This window comes from Labrus mixtus, chromosome 16, assembly GCF_963584025.1.
Source record: "Labrus mixtus chromosome 16, fLabMix1.1, whole genome shotgun sequence".
In the NCBI taxonomy this organism is placed as follows: domain Eukaryota; kingdom Metazoa; phylum Chordata; class Actinopteri; order Labriformes; family Labridae; genus Labrus; species Labrus mixtus.
The window spans coordinates 4,437,873-4,458,347 of NC_083627.1; the positions used below are offsets into that span (position 1 = coordinate 4,437,873).

The following is a 20,475-nucleotide window of genomic DNA, read 5'->3' on the forward strand; positions in this document are numbered from 1 at the left end:
CTAATCGTCATCATCAGAGTTTCACCCCAAAAAAATAGAAATTCAAGTATTTCTGTCCTGACTTCGACTCTGTTCCTGTATCCATACAAGGCCAAGTCAAGTGGTCACATTCAAAAAAGGCAGCTTCACTCGGAAGAACAAAGTAATCTTCTCAAGTGAGCAGGAACATTGCAATCCTCTTTTTGCCAAATCCTAATCCCTTTTTTTTTTCGCCGCACCAGGTGCAACAAGCTGCGCGCGGCGCTGCCATCCTGTTTGCACATCTTTTCCCCTCTCTTATCCAAACTCTCACGAGGCTCCCGTCACATCCTATTATTCCTCAATTAGAGATTCTGTGGTATAGCAGCCTGTGCATTAAGCTCCGCGCTGGAGTACGGCGGGGGTAGATGGAGAGGAGCCAAGTGTTAATCTGTGATTTGTGTTTGTTCGGTGAGCGTTTGGACGGGTCTGAGCGAGAGCGTCATGCTCCGTCGTGCCCTCTGTTGGCTGCTTCTATCCTTTCCTCACTCGCCGCCTCTGAGCTCCCTTCTCATTATTTCTGTCACCGTCTTTATCTCCTTTCTTTTTGTCTTTTTTTAAAAATCTCCCCTTTTCCCCTCTGTCGTTATGAAACAGGCTGCTGCTCCATTTTCATGCTCTCTCTCTCTTTGTTCTGCAGCTCTCCTTTCTCTATAAATCACTCCTCTCACTCCCCACATGTCCTTGTAGGAGCACATTTTCTCCCTTATGCTTCCTACTTTCCTTCTTCACCTTCACCTTCTCCTTGGTCTTTGTCTTCTTCTTCTACTTCCCCTACACCCTCTTCTTCTTCTTCTTCTTCTTCTTCTTCTTCTACTCCTCCCTTTCCTCCTTTTCTTTATCTTGTTTTTCATCTTCTTCTCATTCTCCCCCCTTCTTCTTCTTCTCTTCCTCCTCCTCCTTCTTCCTCCCACTCCCTCCAGTGTGACGACCAGTTCAGGATGAAGGGAGAGAATCAGCATCCAGTCTCAGTGACAGCATCAGCAGGACAGCAGAGTGTGAAAACAGAGTCCGGGGGGGGGGGGATTCAAAACAGGATGTTTTTTTGTGGCTTTCTGCAGCCTGCGTAAAGGTCAGAGTTCAGGAAGTCGGGAGGGGGGGGGGGGGGGGGGGGGGGGGGGGCCTCATGACCGGATCTTTGTGGAGGCTTCAACAGTGCTCGTGCTTTTAAAGACTTTCATGTTACATGAACACAGAGGCTTGATTGATCTTCAGATTCTTAGAGGAGTTCTCTACTGAAGGAGTCCAGACCTCACGTTCTCACTTATTAAGACTTTCTGATAAATCTGAGTTTTCACCATGAGATGCAGGGCAAATAAAAAGGATAAACTGCCTTTACTTGTCCTTCATAATAACACATCGAGCATTTTTTAAGATTTGGGATACAAGAAGTATTTCTCTTGAGACTCTTTGAAAATAGTGGTAATCATTTTTCACAACTTTTTGATGCCCTATGAGGATGTTAACGTTCTGTTTACAGGACAGTCACTCATAATTTAAATAAATCTGACTTAAGGCGTAGATGGCCAAGTGGTTGGGTTTAGGGTTTAGTCCTCCAAGCCGGCGTCCTGGGTTCAAGTCCGGGCCTGTGGCTCCTTTCCTGCACGTCATACCCCACTCTCTCTCTATCACGGGTTTCTCACTCTATCCACTTTCCTATCAAGTCAAAAAAAAAATCTGACTTGACATAAACATAGAATAATGAAACTGGAATCCAGTTCCATTATGGGAATTATTAACACGTGCTGCATCATGATGTACCACCTCAAAGACAACCTGTTCATAAAAACTCATTTATTCAGTCTGGATTTTATATAGTGCTTTATATAAACTCTTTTTTATCCCACTACAATTTTAAATATTCTTCTTCTCCTATGTATTAATTTTAATATCTTGTTGCTTTTATGTGTCGTATTTTATTTTTTTACATATTTTATTTTTTTAATTCTTATTGGTGTGCATTAGTCTCTCAATGATTTTATAAACTACTTTTTCGTCAACAACTTTTCTGCAGGTGCTGAAGGGCCTAATATTCAAGTTATCCCACTTCTGTCCCCCCATTTCAGCGACTCATCTGAAGTAATGTTTTACACTCAATCTCTCAAGTACTCATTAATAAAATTTTGATTTATCGATCAGTTAAAGCGGCTCTAGCGGAAAGCGGAATAATTCAGCTTAATATCGTGACAATCACTATATAAGAGTTCTGTTTTTAGGATAGTGAGCTGAAACATCCTCCAAAATGATTTCCTCTCTCTGCAGGAAAAGTCCTCATCCTCTCCGTCTTATTATTATTTTTTTAACACTGATTCTGTTCCTTCCTTTAAAGAGAGCTGAGAGTTATTCCCACGCTCATCTCACCTGCTGCTGCTGGTGTGTTTTTAACGCTGATGTCAGGAGAGGTTTTTTCCTCTGCAGGACTGGAATCCTCAGGGGGAAGTGAGGGAGGGAATTATCACCTGGTGTACGTGAGTCACATGTGAAAAAGATGTTAGTGATTTCTAATGAGGCGGGAGTGTTAATGAAGTCACTCAGGGTGTTCACGGTTTACAGTGACGGTGTGTCAGCAGTCAATGTTGAAATAAGGTCACTGGCTCTTATTGGAGGCGTCACCTTGGAGAGGGAACACCGGGGAGGAATGACACGATGGAAAGACGTTTCACAAAGACAACAACGCTCTGAGATTTTTTTTAAAGATTTAATGTTGTGAATTATCAGATAATGAAGCTAAACATCAGCTTTCATGCATCTATTTTATTAATCTCTTAATCTTCTCCGTCCTGCAGCTCTGCCCCTCCAGACGGACCCTCAGTCCATCCAGAATGGGGACAAGTCTTCGGGGAAGGACCCCCTGATGTCAGACGACTCGGCCGTCACAGACCTCTCTCCTAAAACAGACTCCAGCTTCAACACAGAGACCCCCACCAAGACAGATGCCTCCTCCAAGACGGAAGTCAGGCCGTCCACCCCGGGCAGCGGCAGCAGCCCGCAGCCCAAGAAAGGTGCGGGGGGGGGTTATGGATTTGTGTTGTGGGTCAATATCTGTTTTCAAGGCTTGAGAGTCAGGATTGTTTTAGCCTGACATGATGATAAATCTAATTTGAACCCCTTCACTTTGAGGTTAATAAAGTTCAGTCCCATCGTATCTTTAGCGGGGTTCAGGCTACAAAATAATCAGGCAGATTTTGGGCCCAAGTCCCCCTTTACGACAATCATAAGAAAAGTCCTGATTTTTAAAAAAGGCTCTAAATCTATCTTGCCAGATTTTCCTCCAGATCTGCTCGGAGGGACGTCAGGGTCGCACCGATTTCAAAACTGTAAATGATAAATATGTTTAATACTAACGGTCTGAGCTCCTGTTGTGTTGGGTGAACCCTGAGGACAGCCGAGCGAGCACCCACTCTGGACTGTCACCCGAACGAAACTACAGCCTAATAGAAAGCGAGCTGATTGAAGGAGGAAGCAAATCAATATTTACACTCCTCCAGCTCGAGCCCTGACATGAACAGCTCATGTTTATGCTGTCTCCATGACGATTCATCCTTAGTGTTACTTTTTTTTTATTGTAACAAGTAGTCCAAAAAAAACGATGGCCAATTCTTCCAGTGTCTGCCAAGTGGGGTTTGACTCACTTTTGGAGGCAGCCTCAAGTGGCCATTGAAGGAACTGCAGTTTTTAATATTCTGCATTGACCTGTGTGTTACCACTTGGCCGTGTTGTTGATCTCCTAAAAAAGACAAGACTACTTTTTGGTATTTCTGAAAAATACTACTGGAGAGAGAGAGAGAGAGAGAGAGAGAGAGCTTTTCGATGCAGAATTGTCCTTTTTCTTTGTCCTTCACTTTTAGAGTTCAAGCAGACACACTAGGTAAGACTCTGTGTCCCTTAAATCAAAAAGTAAATTGGCAGCAGAGAGATATTGATGCTCTTTTGATGAAAGGTCATAGTTATCATGAAGTTGTACCGCTTTTTCCTGTTCGGGGTCGCGTGGGGGGGCTGGAGCCGATCCCAGCTGCCATTGGACGAGAGGCGGGGTTACACCCTGGACTGTAATCTTAAATATATAGAAGCTAAACAATTTCACCTTATTGGAAGCTGAAGAAATGCAATCTTCTCTAAATGTCTTATTGTTTGTTTAATAGCTGATGAAGGGGAAAATGTGCATTCAGTGTTTTCTCACTCTGCTGCTGTGACTGTGTCGAGCTCTGGGTTTTATTTTGTTTTCTCATCAGAATCCTCTTCATGTTGTTGTTTACACGCTCCTTTAAATATCCCTGCAGTGCCTCCCTCACTCACACAACACAAACAAGATTACTAAGAAGTATTAGAGGCGTCTTTTCTTCCTCCATGTTTTATGTTTATGTATACCTCACACTTGTCAAACCTTAGAGAATCATTTTTCCACGAGCCAGGCCGACGTGTGCAGCCGTGCAGGTGGGGAGGGAGCGCCAATCAGGTTGCCATGGAGACCGTGCTGAAGTGCTGCGGGGTCCTCTGTGATTGGTTGAGAAAGCGCGGCATACATATTACATAGCGCGGAGAAGGACGACTGCAACAAGGAGCGAGCACCGCCCCCGGGGGGGGGGGGTCTCATGGTTTTCAAAACAGCGTGAACGCCTCTTCAGTCACGGCTTCTCACAGCTCGCTTTAAGAAAAGAAAGAGTTACATAAATCCTAAAGTGTTTCACTGCTGCGTCTTTCAGATGTATCAGGATCCGCGCTGAGGAAGCACATGTTCATCACAGAGACAGATGAGCTGAGTGAGTGTGCGGAGAGACGGAGCAGCTCTGACCTTGAAGCTGAATCCATGAATGAAACCTGAAAATCTGAATTTTTTAAGATTTATTTTGGGCTTTTTTTTTATGCCTTTATTGTAGAGAGAGGACAGTGGATAGAGCCAGAAATCAGGTGGAGAGAGAGAGAGAGAGAGAGAGAGAGAGAGAGAGAGAGAGGAATGCGGGAAGTGAGCCACAGGCCGGATTTGAACCTGGGCCGCCCGCTTCAAGGACTACAGCAGGGCACCCTAACCAATCGGCAACCAGGCCCCCTGCATATCTGAATTTAACTTCCTATCAAGGCTTTCTCATTTTTATAAAGAGTCTGAAGGTTTTAATACATAAAGATCTTTTATAAATGTATTAAAAACATCCTCATGGCTCGCTTCAGTCTAACATTGTTTGATCGTTTATTACCGCAAGTGAAATCTATCCACTCAAACATTTGGGGTTACTGATTTTAAGATGTGCTCTATGTACCTGAGACTTCTGCCCCCACATCAGTGTAGTTAGAGCCTCACTTCAGGTGCTCAGTGTTTACAAAAAAAAAAAAAAAAACTAGCAGCAACATGAGGACAATACGCCAAATCATCTTCTTCAAAATAAGCCGAATAGTAGCTGTTAAGAAGGGTTCAAAGTTGAGGTGCTATCACCATGGGGGGCATCGGGTCAGGATGCAGGAATCCAACAAGACTTGAATTTAGGTAACTGGTTTATTTTGTCAAATTAGGTAAATCATGAGGGTAACAGAAGAGACACATGGGATTGAACATCCATGCTAAAAAATAATATTAGCACAATAAACAAATTAGATTGCTTTCTGAAGGAAATAAAGATCAATAAAGTACTTAGGATAAATTAAAAAGGACTAGGTAGTAACTAAAATAGGAGTAAAACGCCACCTTACCATTGCTGAACTGCCGCCCCATGTGAGGATGAAAACATGAGTGCAACAGAGTGCAGGCTTAAATAAGTAGGCAGGTGAATTCAATCTAAATAATTAGTGACAGAGTGCAAACGACAACCAATCAAGAGAGGAGAGAGTGAGAAACCAGGAAGTGTACTGAAGGAGGTGCGGCAGGAAAAGAGAGGAAGTGAAAGGAAACAAAATAGTGATCTTTACTACAGTAGCTGAACCAGATATTGTTGTGGCTCAGTTGGTAGAGTCGGTCGTGGGGGGGTTCGATTCCCCGGGCTCCTGCAGCAACATGTCAGATGTGTCCTTGAGCAAGATGCTTAACCACAAGTTGCTTCGTCGGCAGCGTATAGTCACTTCTGATGGTTCACTTTACTCAGCAGCCTCCTCCATCAGTGAGTGAATGTGTAGGTGTGACCTGCGGTGTAAAAAGCACTTTGAGTAGTCAGAAGACGACACGGCGTCCTTCTTACTCCAGATAATCAACACAACATTCTCTGCGGTTTGTGTATTGATCGACCTAACAGGGACATCTTTTCAGGAATCTTTTCTCCTAAATTTACACACATTTACATATTTTACATTTTTTTTTGACACTGTGCTCCCTCCACGTGTTTCTCTTCTCTGTTGCTTATCCGGGTTCGGGGACTTACAGTAACAGCCTGCTGAGCAAGGTCGCCCGAATGTTCTTCTCCTCATGCTCGTCCTTGGAGATCCTCAGACATTCCCAGGGCCAGATGGGGATGTAAATCCTCCGAGCATGCTCTGAGTCTTCTCTCAGACGGAGCTGTTCCTGTTAAAAAACCCTTCCTCTGGAGGGAAGCGTCTCGAGCTGAACTGACGACTCAAACCGCCTCGACTCTCTCGCGTCGATGTGAATGCGAACGGGTCAAAAAGCCTGAATCAGACCCTCGTTAATGGTGCATCTGTTGTGTGAAAGAGCTGTCAAGTATAATGATTACATGATCACATCAATATTTTGAAATCAAATCATTGGAGAGAATTACAATATTTCATATGAAAGGAGTTTCTGGTTGTAAAAAAACACAAATAATCACCACCAAACATTTTTTCAGCGTTACAGATTTTTTTTTCTCTTTGCTGATTTTGTCCTTAACTAAAATCTTTACTGTCCTCTCCCTACAGACTCCATGAACTCAGAGCAAAGACAGAAACTTGCCAAGGAGCGGAGGGAGGAAAGAGCCAAATACATCGGTAAGAAAAACGTCTATTCTGGACCAAAACAAACGCCAAACGCTCCTCGAACAAATCTCTTCTCGTAATGCATGAAGTGCTCATTTGTCGACCCGATGCATGGCACGTCTCCTGTTCTGTTCCTCCTGCAGTATTAACATGCCTCTGTGTCCTCTGTCACTCTGTTACTGACGTGACTGACACGGTTACTGTCGTCTCTTATTGTCCCTCTCTCTCTCTCGCACGGCTTTCAGAACAACAAACTCAGCTGCAAGGTAAGGGGCTTCACTAAAAACCCTCAGAGTCCATCGCAGCCGCCACGCCATTAATCAAACTTAATAATTACTTTCATGATTCGATTGTGTTTTTCTATTTTGTTTTCTGCTGTCATTCGGGGGACATTTCTGAGCCCTCATCAGTTTCACTTTTGGTTTTCCTTAGCTTCCTTTATGTTCTTCTGCATTCCCACCCAGCGTGCATGCCCAACACATGTAATCATGGCTCGACTTTGTGGCTGCAGAATCCAACTTTTTTTTCTCATGTAAACACTGTTCTAGCCCAAAGACATGAACGTCTAAATCTAGATTTTAAAACCCTCACTTCTTCTCCCTGTGGGAAGGAGGCCAGAGCAGAGCAGAGCAGAGACGTCCCAGGGAGCCTCGAGGCACTTGGTTTGTGAAAAATGAGCCGTCATTAGCAAGACTCCAGACCGGGGCCTCTCAGACAGATTAGATTTAATTACTGCTTTCATTAGCATCAGTGGTTTCGTCATGCTGCTGCAGCCGCGCCAACAGTTCAAGGGGGAGTTCTGCGGCGTCTTTTATCGATACCATCCGAGGCTTTCTGAGCTGCATTAGATCTTAGATTAGCTAGCCTTCTGCAGTCTGCTTCTGCCTGTCCTGATAGAGGACTGCTGTGTGTGTTTCAACGGCTTTTAGGGAACATAAAGCATCAATGTGAACGGATTGTAAAGAATTGTGTGTTTTGTATTTGCATGTTTTTAGAGAATCTCTGCAGTAACAGGCTCACAAGATTTAAAATGACAATATTTTTCACCCCTGCTTCACAGAATTCAAACTTAATTGGATTTTTTTTCTCGGGGAGGAAATTGGATTAAAGGAGGAGTGAGGAGGGCTTTGTCGTTGATTATAAAGCTCAGACTTCTCCGTCTCTTTGAATCATTAGTGAAGACGGGCTGCAGAAAACTGAACTTCACCTAACACAGGTGTTTTGTTTTGCAGCATTGCTACATCCCAGCTTAAACCCACCCACAAAAAAAAAAGAAAATCACGTCATAACTTTGGTCGGATCCGGCATGCAACACCCCCTCATCATCTTTCATACTGACCTTTTCATTGTTTTGTAAGCAGGCTTATCTGCACGCGATAAGAAAAGTGTTCGTCTTAAATTCAAAGGAGAGTGAGACAGCTGCTGCTCGGCACAAAAAAGGGAAGGGGGGGGGGGTGAGGGTGGGGGTACTGTGTTTAAGAGGATTGATGCAGTTTAAATGCTCCTCTAAGAAATGAGCCGCAGCAGCGTATGTGCAAAGACAAACCGGTCTCTGCTGGAGGCCGCTGTTGTAGAACTCAGCGGGGGGAACTTCTGCTTATTTACTGTAACCGGGATTACAGAGCAATGATCGCAGCATCGCCCATCTGCTTCACCCCGCAAAGGAAGAGTTAAAGTGATGTTGAACAGCTGGATTTGAGGGCTTTCAATATACATCCACTCAATAGATTCGCACAACATGTTCAAAAGTGATTCTTGGTTCAAAGAGGATGAATCCTGTTGATTAAGGTTCCTCCATCATGAGGTCGACGTGAACAACTATTGTATGGATTACGATAGTATTTGATGCATATTGTCATTTCCCCCCTTTTGGATGTTATATAATAACTTTCGGGGTCCATTAGGTTGGATATTTACCTTCATCTGCTCAAATTCTCTCTGCTTTGATTTGTGACTAACTGAGCCTCAGCTGTGCTAATTTCCGAATGTCAGTATGCTAACTAGCTGAGCTCACATAATGAGCATGATAATTATCACCTGCTAAATGTCAGTGTTTAACTCAATCATTATAATTGTGCCCCAATATCAATATGTAAATGTTTGTATTTAGCTGAAGTACTAATGTCACTAATTGAAGCTTCACCTGTAGACTCCAAAAAAATGTAAATCTACAAAGTTATTCCAGGTGTGTGTGCAGTGTAAAAAAAAGTTTGATTTGTCAATGTTGTTAACAAATGTGGGGAGAGAAAGAGTCTGGGCTTTGCAAACAAACGTGAAATAACAACTTAGCAACACTAGCTAGCTGAAAAAAAGCACAACATTAAAGGAAAACATCCGCAGCAATCATCTGTTTTCTAATTCATGTTTTTTTCCTCCACTCTCGCTTCACCTCTCTCCCTCTCTCTCTCTCTCTCTCTCTCTCTCTCTGTGGTGACCCCGCAGCTGCAAAGAAGGCCCAGTGGCTGGAGAAGGAGGAGAAGGCCCGACGTCTGAGGGAGAGCCAGCTGGAGGATCGCAGGAGGAAGCTGGAGGAGCAGAGGCTGAAGACTGAGAAACGCAGAGCTCTGCTGGAGGAGAAACAGAGACAGAAACTAGAGAAGAACAAGGTGAGGAAACGTGGTTGTTCTAGATTTTTGTTATTTTTCAAACTTACTGGTTTACACTCTATTGAAAAATTGCCCCCTTTGTTTTAAGACTTCTTTATAGTGTTGTAGTCAAGACCAGACTTTAAGACATACCCGAGACCAGAGGGCTCCGAGACCGAGACAAAACCAAGACCTTTAGGGCTCCGAGACCGAGACAAAACCAAGACATTTAGGGATCGAGACCGAGACGAGACCAAGACATTTAGGGATCGAGACCGAGACAAAACCAAGACATTTAGGGATCGAGACCGAGACGAGACCAAGACATTTAGGGATCGAGACCGAGACGAGACCAAGACATTTAGGGATCGAGACCGAGACGAGACCAAGACATTTAGGGATCGAGACCGAGACGAGACCAAGACATTTAGGGATCGAGACCGAGACGAGACCAAGACATTTAGGGATCGAGACCGAGACGAGACCAAGACATTTAGGGATCGAGACCGAGTCAAGACCAAGACATTTAGGGATCGAGACTAAGACAAGACCAAGACATTTAGGGATCGAGACAGAGTCAAGACCAAGACATTTAGGGATCGAGACCGAGTCAAGACCAAGACATTTAGGGATCGAGACTGAGTCAAGACCAAGACATTTAGGGATCGAGTTAGGGATCGAGACTGAGTCAAGACCAAGACATTTAGGGATCGAGACCGAGTCAAGACCAAGACATTTAGGGATCGAGTTAGGGATCGAGACTGAGTCAAGACCAAGACATTTAGGGATCGAGTTAGGGATCGAGACCGAGTCAAGACCAAGACATTTAGGGATCGAGACCGAGACAAGACCAAGACATTTAGGGATCGAGTTAGGGATCGAGACTGAGTCAAGACCAAGACATTTAGGGATCGAGTTAGGGATCGAGACCGAGACAAGACCAAGACATTTAGGGATCGAGACCGAGACAAGACCAAGACATTTAGGGATCGAGACCGAGACAAGACCAAGACATTTAGGGATCGAGTTAGGGATCGAGACTGAGTCAAGACCAAGACATTTAGGGATCGAGTTAGGGATCGAGACCGAGTCAAGACCAAGACATTTAGGGATCGAGTTAGGGATCGAGACCGAGACAAGACCAAGACATTTAGGGATCGAGACCGAGACAAGACCAAGACATTTAGGGATCGAGACCGAGTCAAGACCAAGACATTTAGGGATCGAGACCGAGACGAGACCAAGACATTTAGGGATCGAGACCGAGACGAGACCAAGACATTTAGGGATCGAGACCAAGACGAGACCGAGACATTTAGGGATCGAGACCGAGACAAAACCAAGACCAAAAATATCAATGAAAAATCATCTTGTGTGCAGGGGGCGTGACACGGTTGTTAAACTACAAATTAATTAAGTTATATGTTCTTTAGAAAAAGGCGTTTTCCTTCTAATCACAGTAATGATGTGAAAAATAACCTGTCAGTGGTGGTCTTGATTTAAAATCCAGAGTCTAGACCAAGACCTTCAAAAAGTGGTATCGAAACCCGTCGAGAGACCAAGACCGATTTCGATTACTACAACACTGTTACTGTGGCACATCACATACATAATCTTCTTTAAGTTTGGTAACATTAGTTCACCCAGGGTCAGGCTAGCTGTTCCCCCCATTTCCAGATTTTTATGTTAAGCTAAGCTAAGAAGCTTCTGGCTGTAAATCCTACTTACAGAAACAAAAGTAACCATCACACTTTTACTTTAATCTGTCAGATGAACGGTTAAGGGTGTGAGTACGTGCAAAGACTGACTCAGATTTGACTGTGTGGCCTCACAGGAGAGATACGAGTCTGCTATCAAGCGGTCGACGAAGAAGACGTGGGCAGAGATCCGGCAGCAGAGGTGGTCCTGGGCGGGCGGACTCAACCAAACCTCCCGCAGAGAAAGTGAGTTCCGGATAAAGAACAAACCTCGACAACACTTCACAGCAGATTGCAGACGAATAGAGATTTTTATCACATCCTGAGAGTTACTCGAGCACTCGATCATGTTGAGGAAACGCTGCAGACTGTGACTCACTGGTCAGACTGATGCAACTCCAGGAAACAGTTCCTGGAGGGTTTGCAGTCAGAAAGGCGGAGGACAAGAAAACATAGGCTACTCAGTGATTTGTGATGTTAAACCTTTTTGATCCCTCTCTGTGTTTTTAGACTAAAAAGGGATTTTGGGTACCAATTTTCTCCACTTAAAAGTGTTCACAGACGCAGAAAATGTGCAGCGAGGTTAGCTGTCATGAGCACGTTTCATTAGCTCAGCAGTGTGAGGAGGGCTTTTCAGGGAGCTGTGAGCTAATTCTGCCTTTCAGACCTGTCCTGTTTTTTGGTCTCGTACATGTGACTGGCGGCCTTTTTTTAACCCGTGACACCAAGGTGAAGACAAGTGTGAAAGATCCTGAATGTGTGCGAGCGCGCGCGCGTGTGTGTGTGTGTGTGTGTGTGCGCGAGTCCTAGTTTCTTGCAGCTGGAGAAAAAAAAAAGGAGAAAGCAGCCCTTCTACTTGTTATATCTCAGAATACCAAACCCCCTCCCAAACTTTCCTTAAATTTCCTCCCCATTTCCTTGCAAACCCTCGATTCAGATTAATTCCTCCTTGTCAATAACGAGCCAGTTTGACCCTCAGAGATCGGTGAGTACACGCCCAGGTTCAGATCCAGACCGAGGGAAGCCGGCAGCCCCCCAAAAAAAAAAATCCCCCTTAAAAGTCCTTAAAGCTGGGGGGGCCGCCCTTGTGAACACTTGTTGTGTGTTGCGTTCTCTCCGGTGCAGGCAGATGCTCGGCCTCCACGGTCAACTTGCCGAGACAGGTGGACCCTGTCATTAACAACAGGCTGTCCAAGTCCTCTGCCACGCTCTGGAACTCCCCCAACAGAAGTAAGGACGACCCGACGTCAATGTCCAACCAGGCTCCCTCCACCCTTCCCTTTCCCTTCCTCTTCATCCCCCTCTCCACCTCCCCTCCCCCCCTCCTCCTCCTCCTCCTCTAATCTGGTTTTTGGTTTTTCTTCTTGATTTATTATAACTGTCGTCTCTGGTGGCCTGCCTGCCTGCCTGTGCTTGGTGACTTGGTCATTTACCACCTACTCCCCTCCTCTTATCACGCTCTGGGTCTCGTATGCATCGTGTTTTTTTATTTTATTTATTTATTTCAGTTGGTGGTGTTCATTGATTTGAGTGTCCTCTGCATTTTTGATCAGCCTCCTCTCACATCGACCTCACCGTCTCATTATCTGTGGTATATATTTTTTTTTTTTGGGGGGTCATGGATTTGTTTGGGGTTCACATTTTGTCATCACAACCTCCTTTCTCAGTTCGTCCCCCTCCTCCACTGTACTTGTTGGTGTGATGGTGGTGGTATCGGTGGTGGATATAAACGTGTCATTGCTACAAATGAAATTGCAACAATAAGTATGTTATTCCTATATTTAGGCAAATGTGTTGGCGAGCCCTGTTTCCATGGCGATGCAGCCTCCCGTGCTTGGTCAGATATTTATAGCAGTGCATTGGTGTTATCTTAACCAAACTCACCACGTCCTCTCTCTACATAAGAACAAGAGGCGTCAATGATGTTCTGATATTTTCTCCTTACATGCTCAATTTTTTAGCTTTTTTCCATTTTTTTTTTTTTTTATACAAAACTTTATTTAAAGTTTTACGCAAAGCAACATATGATTTGAACAGCGACGTGTTTCTCGTCACAGCAGCATTACGTTTTATTCAAATCAAGTTTAAATGATGTCAACACTAAACCTCAGCAAAAAAAAAAAACATGAAGATACACAGTTGTTGGAGTAATCCTCGGTTGTCGTTGCCTTCTGTCCTGAACGAGACACGAGCATGGCAAAGCATTTGTTTGCAGAAATATGCCGCTTATATTATACTTTATTATAACGGATATTCCCATAAAGACTGAAGTAGCGCTGTCTTGATGTCAGATTGGTCCCGCTTCATCACCCGCTGTCACCACAGATCGTATCACTCACAGTGCAATCAGCAGTCTGGCTCTCGGCTTCTGTAACCCACCATAAAGATCCACATTTGGCGCTTGATCATCGCTAACTCAGATGCTCCGATGCTGCAGGAACAGGGAAAGGATAAAATCTGGTACTGAATCACTTTTCACTGCAGAGCCGGGCTCAGATATCAGATCTCATGTTTCTGCCTTCAGGAGTCGTTCTGTGATGATGCTGTGACGTTTTTTTTAAGATCAGGCATCAATCTGCCTTCAGGTGAACGGTCGATCAGCCCGCTCTGCTCGACCCCTTCTTTTCCTGCCGCATTGGAGAGAGAGAGAGAGAGAGAGAGAGACGAGGAGGAGGGAAACCTCTGTTTCCTAGCAACAGGAGGTAGTGGCGTTATCAGTTAGTCATAAAACGTGTTGTTTCAAAAATGATCCGGCCAACGTTGCAGCAGAGGTGACTTTTATGTGCTGTTACATAAGGAGAGCCAGAATGAGAATCCGTTTTGTGTCGGTCTCTGCAGCGCTGTTCTGTGTGTATTTGTTTGTAGGTTTGTCATCATGCGTACCTTTGTGTATGTCGGCAACATTACAATGAAGCATTGAAACGACGCAGTACTCGTAATCAACCATCACTAAAAAAAACGTTTTATTGTTGACGTTTTTGATTGAAGGGATCAAAAAATTCACACTCACTGTCATGTTTGAAATGGTGTGTCCATCTGTGTGTTTTTATCTCCTGTGTATTTGCATTTTTAAGGAAAAGGATGGAAAAAAATGAATTTAAAAACCTACAGTGACATTAAAGTCTTAATATGTGATTTTTCACACTTAAATATAATATAAATCAAGTATATCCTCTGAAAATAACTCTGTGAGTCATGACTGTCTACAATGGGTGTAACACCCGAGTCCCACTGTCTGTGATGTTTTCAGAGTTTTCAGAGTCCTATCTTCAGTTTGTTTACATCGCCAGGACGACGGCTGACTCCTCCCCTCGTGTATAAAAGTTGTTTAATTGAGGGACTAGAGAAAAGAAGAATAACATACTGTACTCACTGCTTAACTGTGTTTCTAGATCACGCTCATTTCAGGTAAATTTACATGCAGTGTGAAGATACGAGCAGAATAAAGATCGCTAGCATTAGCATGCTAACACAACAATGCAGCGCGAGTTGTTTTGGTTTCATGCTGGTGCTCAAGGGCGACATCTGCTGGATCAAAAAAATCACATATAAAGCCTTTAAATGTATGCAGTGTTTTCATTTTGAGATAAAATTGAATTTGCTTTCCTGTTGAGAGTTAGGTTACAAGATGCATCTCTAAAGTCTGTGCCTTAAATATGAAGCGACAGCCAACAGATTGTTGGCCTAGCATAAAAAGACTGAAAACAGATGGAGTCAGCTAGCATGGACGAATCTGCCGAAGCAGAATTTGTGGTAAAGAAATGAAATATTAACTCCGAATTATAGATTTCACGAAGAGAACGATGGAAATATTAAAGCCATGTAAGTTTCCAGCGTTTCCAGCGTTTTCTGCAGGTCTGAAGTTTGAATTATTGAAGAGAAACGCTTCAAACGTTTGTTTCATTCAGTCAGCGTTGAAGGTTGAAGAAGTTTGGTCTCTTTTATAAAATATTCTGTGTGAAGAGTTTTTAGATCGAAGCTCTCGCCCTGAATGATTCATCTGTCACTACTCCTTTTTTTTTTATTTTTTTTTTACTGCGGCTAAAAAGATTCCCTCACATGCATCCAAAAGTTTCTCACAGAGACTTTCAGACTGATCTGATTCAGCTAGAATCAAAGATGGAAACGACCTGTGACATCAGGTTTGATTTCCTCATGAGAGAATGAGTCTCCATCGGTCATCTCAGTGCACTTTAGTTCATACATTCTGCTGTTGTTACTCGATGTCACACGAGCTGAACTTTCATCACGTTGCACTTTCACTTGTAGGATATTTGAAGGTCAGACGAGTGTGTTGCTTTCAGAATAAATCGGACTAATGAAAACACCCGGCCTGTGCACTGCTTTGAGTTTGAGTGAGGCCAAATTTAAAAAAAAAAAAAACTTTTGGTTTTGTGATGATTCAAATTAACTTGGACTCGCTCCTCTGTGTGTCATTATCTAATGTTTGAAATCATAGAGGCTGCAAAACAACATGTTGCCTCTTGCTTTTTTTTTTTAACTTCTCGCATTTTGATCGACTAAATAAACACACAAAATAATAATAATGGTGTTTATTTACCTTTTCATTTTACTGTCATAACCCGGGACTGTTTCACTGGACAACATCCTCCTTTGAGAGGAAGAATTGAATTCTTAGGATGTTTCCTGCAGCACACCAACACAATCTAAAGCTCCCCTCTGCTTTAGACGGAGGCAGGGTGTGTGTGTGTGTGTGTGTGTGTGTGAGGATGTGCTGACATCATCACGCAGCGATACCCCTCCATCAGTGTGTGACAGTATACATGTGTACTGTTTTATTTGTGGTGAGTATCGGTGTGCTCAGGCAGGTGGCCCGACACTAACGGCGCCCTCTTGTGTCAGCCCGCAGCCTGCGTCTGAGCCCCTGGGAGAGCCGGATCGTGGAGCGGCTCATGACGCCGACGCTGTCCTTCCTGGCTCGCAGTCGCAGCGCCGCCACCCTCCTCAACAACAGTGACTCCCGTGAGTATGATGGGAGGAATCATCCCTTTAACTTTCAGTCCTACTGTGATTCCCTTTCTATGTTTGAGTCTTCATCTTCTCCCTTCTTACGCTTTCTTTTCATCCCGTTGACGTCAAACTGTGATGACGTGTAATTTGATTGGATGCTCAAAATACAACTTCACATCAGTTATTTTCGACACTAAACCTCGGAAACTTCAGTTAAGGACGTATTCTCCCCGTCATCGTCACAACATTTTAGTAACATCGTGCCCGAGACCACCTCGTCAAGCGGTCCCAGATCCGGCCCGGTTCCCTAGTTTGAAGCGAACCTTCATAAACATTTGAAAACAAGATTCATTTTCTATGAATGATGTTCATCTCAAACCTGAATCGGTTGTTATCTGTTTGATTTTTGAGGCCATGGAAAGTTTTTTCTTTGGTTTTAAAAGACAGCGTCTGTGAGTGGGCGGGGCCGTCTCTCTTACACAGTGCGGTGGCAGGGCCTATGGCTGTGGAGATGTAAGAGGGGTTCAGTGAAGAAGCACGTATTAAACATGTTTGAGCCTCTGAAAGAAACATCAACAAGCTGAAGGAAGTGTTGATCTGTCCCGAGAACAACAAACCCCAGAGGGAGTTTGACTTCACTCTCTCTTTAGGAAGTCATGTGTTCTCTCTGTGAGGATTTTATCATCACTCTGCATGTTGTGTCTGTTTGTGTGTGTGTGTGTGTGTGTGTGTGTGTGTGTGTGTGTGTGTGTGTGTGTTTCGGGGGCCCTGACCTCGGCCCCCCCGCTGTCGCTCCCTGCATGTCCGTGTGTCACTCAGACTCTCATCACTGCTCCCGTTCAGCCTCTGCCAGCCCGCTCAACGCCTGCTCCCACCACCACCCGCACCAGAACGCCGAGCGCTGGAGGGTCTCCTCGGCCAGCACGCCCGACATCACCCAGAGACAGCGCCGGAGAAACTCCACACCGGTACTCGCCACAGAAAGCACTCAACTCATCATCGCTTTGATCATGTGCAAAGAAAAATAAATTGTCAGGCCATTTGTAATTTCTTTTAGTGTTTTAATGGAATCTGGAAGGAGATTTTTTTTGTCAGGTTTCATCTGGGACATTTGGTATCGGCCTTAGCCTGTTGTCATAACTGGTTGTTGCTGGTGTCACTTTCCACCCCCTAGGTGGACAAGAAGAAGAAGGAGAAGAGAGACAAGGAGAGGGAGAATGAAAAGGAGAAGAACTCTCTCTCTCAAGAGAAAGTGCAGAAGAGGAGACAGACGACGTCCCCCACCACCACGACCCAGAGATCCAGACCAGAGACCAGGTACCATCTCCAAACCCACACACGTATAGAGAGAGAGAGAGAGAGAGAGAGAGAGAGAGAGAGGGAGAGAGAGAGAGAGAGACAGAGAGAGAGACAGAGAGAGAGAGGAGGTTAATGTCTGACAGATGGTCTAAGGTGCTTTAATCTAATGACTAAAAGAGACTCTGCTGGACTCCATTCAGGCAGTCAGCAGTCGAGGGTTCAGTCTGCCAGCAGCACGACTGTGTGAGAGAGGAGGTCACAGGCAGAACGGGGTTTTTCCTGAGAGGGGAAAAAAAGATGGCTCGTTGCCTCCTCTCCTCTCCTCTCACGTTACACCCCCCTACAGCCAAAGAATCATGGCGACCGATTGTGGGGTTTCAGATTCACATAAACCGTATGACCTAGTTTTGTCTTTATGCAGCACTCTGGGAACCTCACCGTCTCTTCCTGCTATGAAACCTCATCTCTTATGCCCCTTCTTTTTCACTCAGTCTCACATTTCTTCTGCTTCCCATCAGCACGCCGAGGTCCAGAAACAGACCCCCGTCACCCGCCGCCCCCAAAAGTCGTCCCCTGTCCCCCCTGGTGCCCGCGGTGGCCACGAAGACGCCCACGGGCAAGAAGGCCCCGTCTCCCTCTGGCACCAAGACCCGACCCAAACGAGCCCAGACGCCCGCCAGGGTGCAGCCCCAGGCGGTCTCCACAGTCGCCGTGGAAACGGGCCAAGAGACCCTGCAGCCCAATGCACTAGAGGAGAAAAAAGGTGAGTGTGTTTTTTTTGCCAAGGAGACAATATCCGAGCTTCAAGGTGACCTAGAGGTTTTTTTTTTTTTTGGCTGACATTAGTGATGCAGTGTGAAATTGAGTGTGAGCACACGTGACTCCTGCAGGGTCAAAAAACCTCTACTGTAGGTCTTTACTGAGTGGACTTCACTCTGGTCTATCTGCATCAAACTGCAGGGATGTTGCACATTGGAAGGCTTCAATTCACTTCTGTAAAATACCTTTTCTGATGCAAGTCCACATCAGACTTAAGACGTCTTTGATGATTGGTTTAGACGTGGTGTCCACTGAAAATCCCTCATCTTGAATACCCCTGGAATATCAAGCTGAAATGTTTTGACTGTTAACCTCAAAGCACCTGTGCTGGGAAACTTTTCATCTTTTTATTGATTAGTCAGACCTGTTGGAGACGTGGAATTAGGCATACATTTTTTTATGTGCAACAGTCCAAATTATAGAAATATGTGAACACAGCAATAGCGCCCTGATGAGGAACAACACAAGTGAGCTGAGATCGCCTTAAAGGCTTTATATGCGATGTCACCCTTGAGCACCAGCATGAAACCAAAACAACCCGCGCTGCATTGTTGTGTTAGCATGCTAATGCTAGCGATCTTTATTATGCTCGTATCTTCACACTGCATGTAAATTTACCTGAAATGAGCGTGATCTAGAAACACAGTTAAGCAGTGAGTACAGTATGTTATTCTTCTTTTCTCTAGTCCCTCAATTAAACAACTTTTATACACGAGGGGAGGAGTCAGCCGGCCGTCCGGGCGATGTAAACAAACTGAAGATAGGACTCTGAAAACTCTGAAAACATCACAGACAGTGGGACTCGGGTGTTACACCCATTGTAGACAGTCATGACTCACAGAGTTATTTTCAGAGGATATACTTGATTTCTACATTTAAGTGAGAAAAATCACATATTAAGACTTTAAAGAGGGGGTCTCGGCTCGCTTCCAATCAAACCCTTCAGCGGTTAGTTTGCAGTTAGAAAGATATCAAACCAAAAAACAGAACAAATAACTGATTGACTCTTCACACTCCAGTAGTAGTAGTGCTATTAACAGCAGCAGTAGTAGTAGTAGCGCCCATCACAGGGATATTTTGGGTTCAACCTCATTAACAGGAGAACGCTGAGGCACGCTGTCCATTTGTATGTACAGTCTGTTTATGTTCATTGACTTACTATGCCACTCAGTGAACATGAAGAATAAGAGGCCCTTTAAAGCTCATGTGAGGAGCTGTCACTGTGGATATGAAGTTAATAATGATGCCTCTTTATCACCAACAAAAGCAAACAAGACCATCAGCATGAAGATTCCATTTTTCACAGAAACGTGTCTGGATGATATGTTAAAAGAGAGCAAGAGGAGATATTTTGTTTAAAAAAAACACTGCTTGGGGCTCCATGTACGAGGAATATAGTCAGGCGGCCCTGGTTCGAGTCCGAGGCTCCTTTCCTGCATGTCATTACCCTCTCTCTCTCTCTCTCTCTCTCTCTCTGATTTCCGACTCTATCATTGTCTAATAATTTACAATAAAGGCACATAAATCCCCAAAATAAACCTTTAAAAAACAACTTGACTTACACATGTCCAGAATGAAATCAGCAATGCCCACTTTGTCCACAGGGGTCGCCAAAATCACCACAAACCAAAAGTTCCTCACAGGAGTTTTTTGTCTGTTTTGGATAAATAAGCTCTGCAGAGTTGACACTTTATTTTAATTGTTAGTTGATAAAAATTAGAAATTCAATCACAGCTTTGCAGTGTTTAATAAATATAATCATCGGATATTCTCATCTCATCTCAGTCCAGAATTTAAGATCAGAATATTCATGAATTCTCGTCCTTCTCTCTGACAGGCTCGGGGAATGTTCCTGCCATCGTGGTCTCCTCTGCCCCTCTCACACCTCCCTCCCTCAGCACGCCTGTTGTACCAGCCGCCTCTCCAGCTGTGCCAAATGTAGAGCCCGCGGCCTCTGCTGCTGCTGCTGCTTCTCCTGCTGCAGCAGCCTCCCCCAGTAATCCTGCTCCTTCTGCTACAGCGGCAGCCCCCTCTCCCGCACCAGCCAACAAACCCTCTGCGGGCACCAACAACCAGGAGGAGGCCGCTCGAGTCCTGGCAGAGAAACGCAGACAAGCCAGGGAGCAGAGAGAGAGGGAGGAGCAGGAGCGTCTGGAGCAGGAGCAAAGAAACAGGTCAGACGGAGTGACAGT

General features: G+C 44.6%; 1 protein-coding gene across 6 annotated transcripts in view; it reads left to right on the forward strand.

Annotated features, from left to right (window-relative positions):
- LOC132990582 (MAP7 domain-containing protein 1-like) overlaps positions 1–20,475 on the forward strand; it is a 44,128-nt gene that overhangs the window by 17,308 nt on the left and 6,345 nt on the right. The window contains exons 2-12 of one of the 6 annotated variants that reach the window (XM_061058870.1): positions 2,805–3,020; positions 6,856–6,924; positions 7,158–7,178; positions 9,355–9,518; positions 11,332–11,440; positions 12,320–12,424; positions 16,058–16,177; positions 16,985–17,133; positions 17,340–17,482; positions 17,983–18,227; positions 20,121–20,457. In XM_061058870.1, the coding sequence (XP_060914853.1) occupies positions 2,805–3,020; positions 6,856–6,924; positions 7,158–7,178; positions 9,355–9,518; positions 11,332–11,440; positions 12,320–12,424; positions 16,058–16,177; positions 16,985–17,133; positions 17,340–17,482; positions 17,983–18,227; positions 20,121–20,457 (1,678 nt within the window). The remainder of the gene's footprint in view (positions 1–2,804; positions 3,021–6,855; positions 6,925–7,157; positions 7,179–9,354; positions 9,519–11,331; positions 11,441–12,319; positions 12,425–16,057; positions 16,178–16,984; positions 17,134–17,339; positions 17,483–17,982; positions 18,228–20,120; positions 20,458–20,475) is intronic. The other 5 variants (XM_061058872.1, XM_061058873.1, XM_061058871.1 and 2 more) reach the window with 5 other exon arrangements.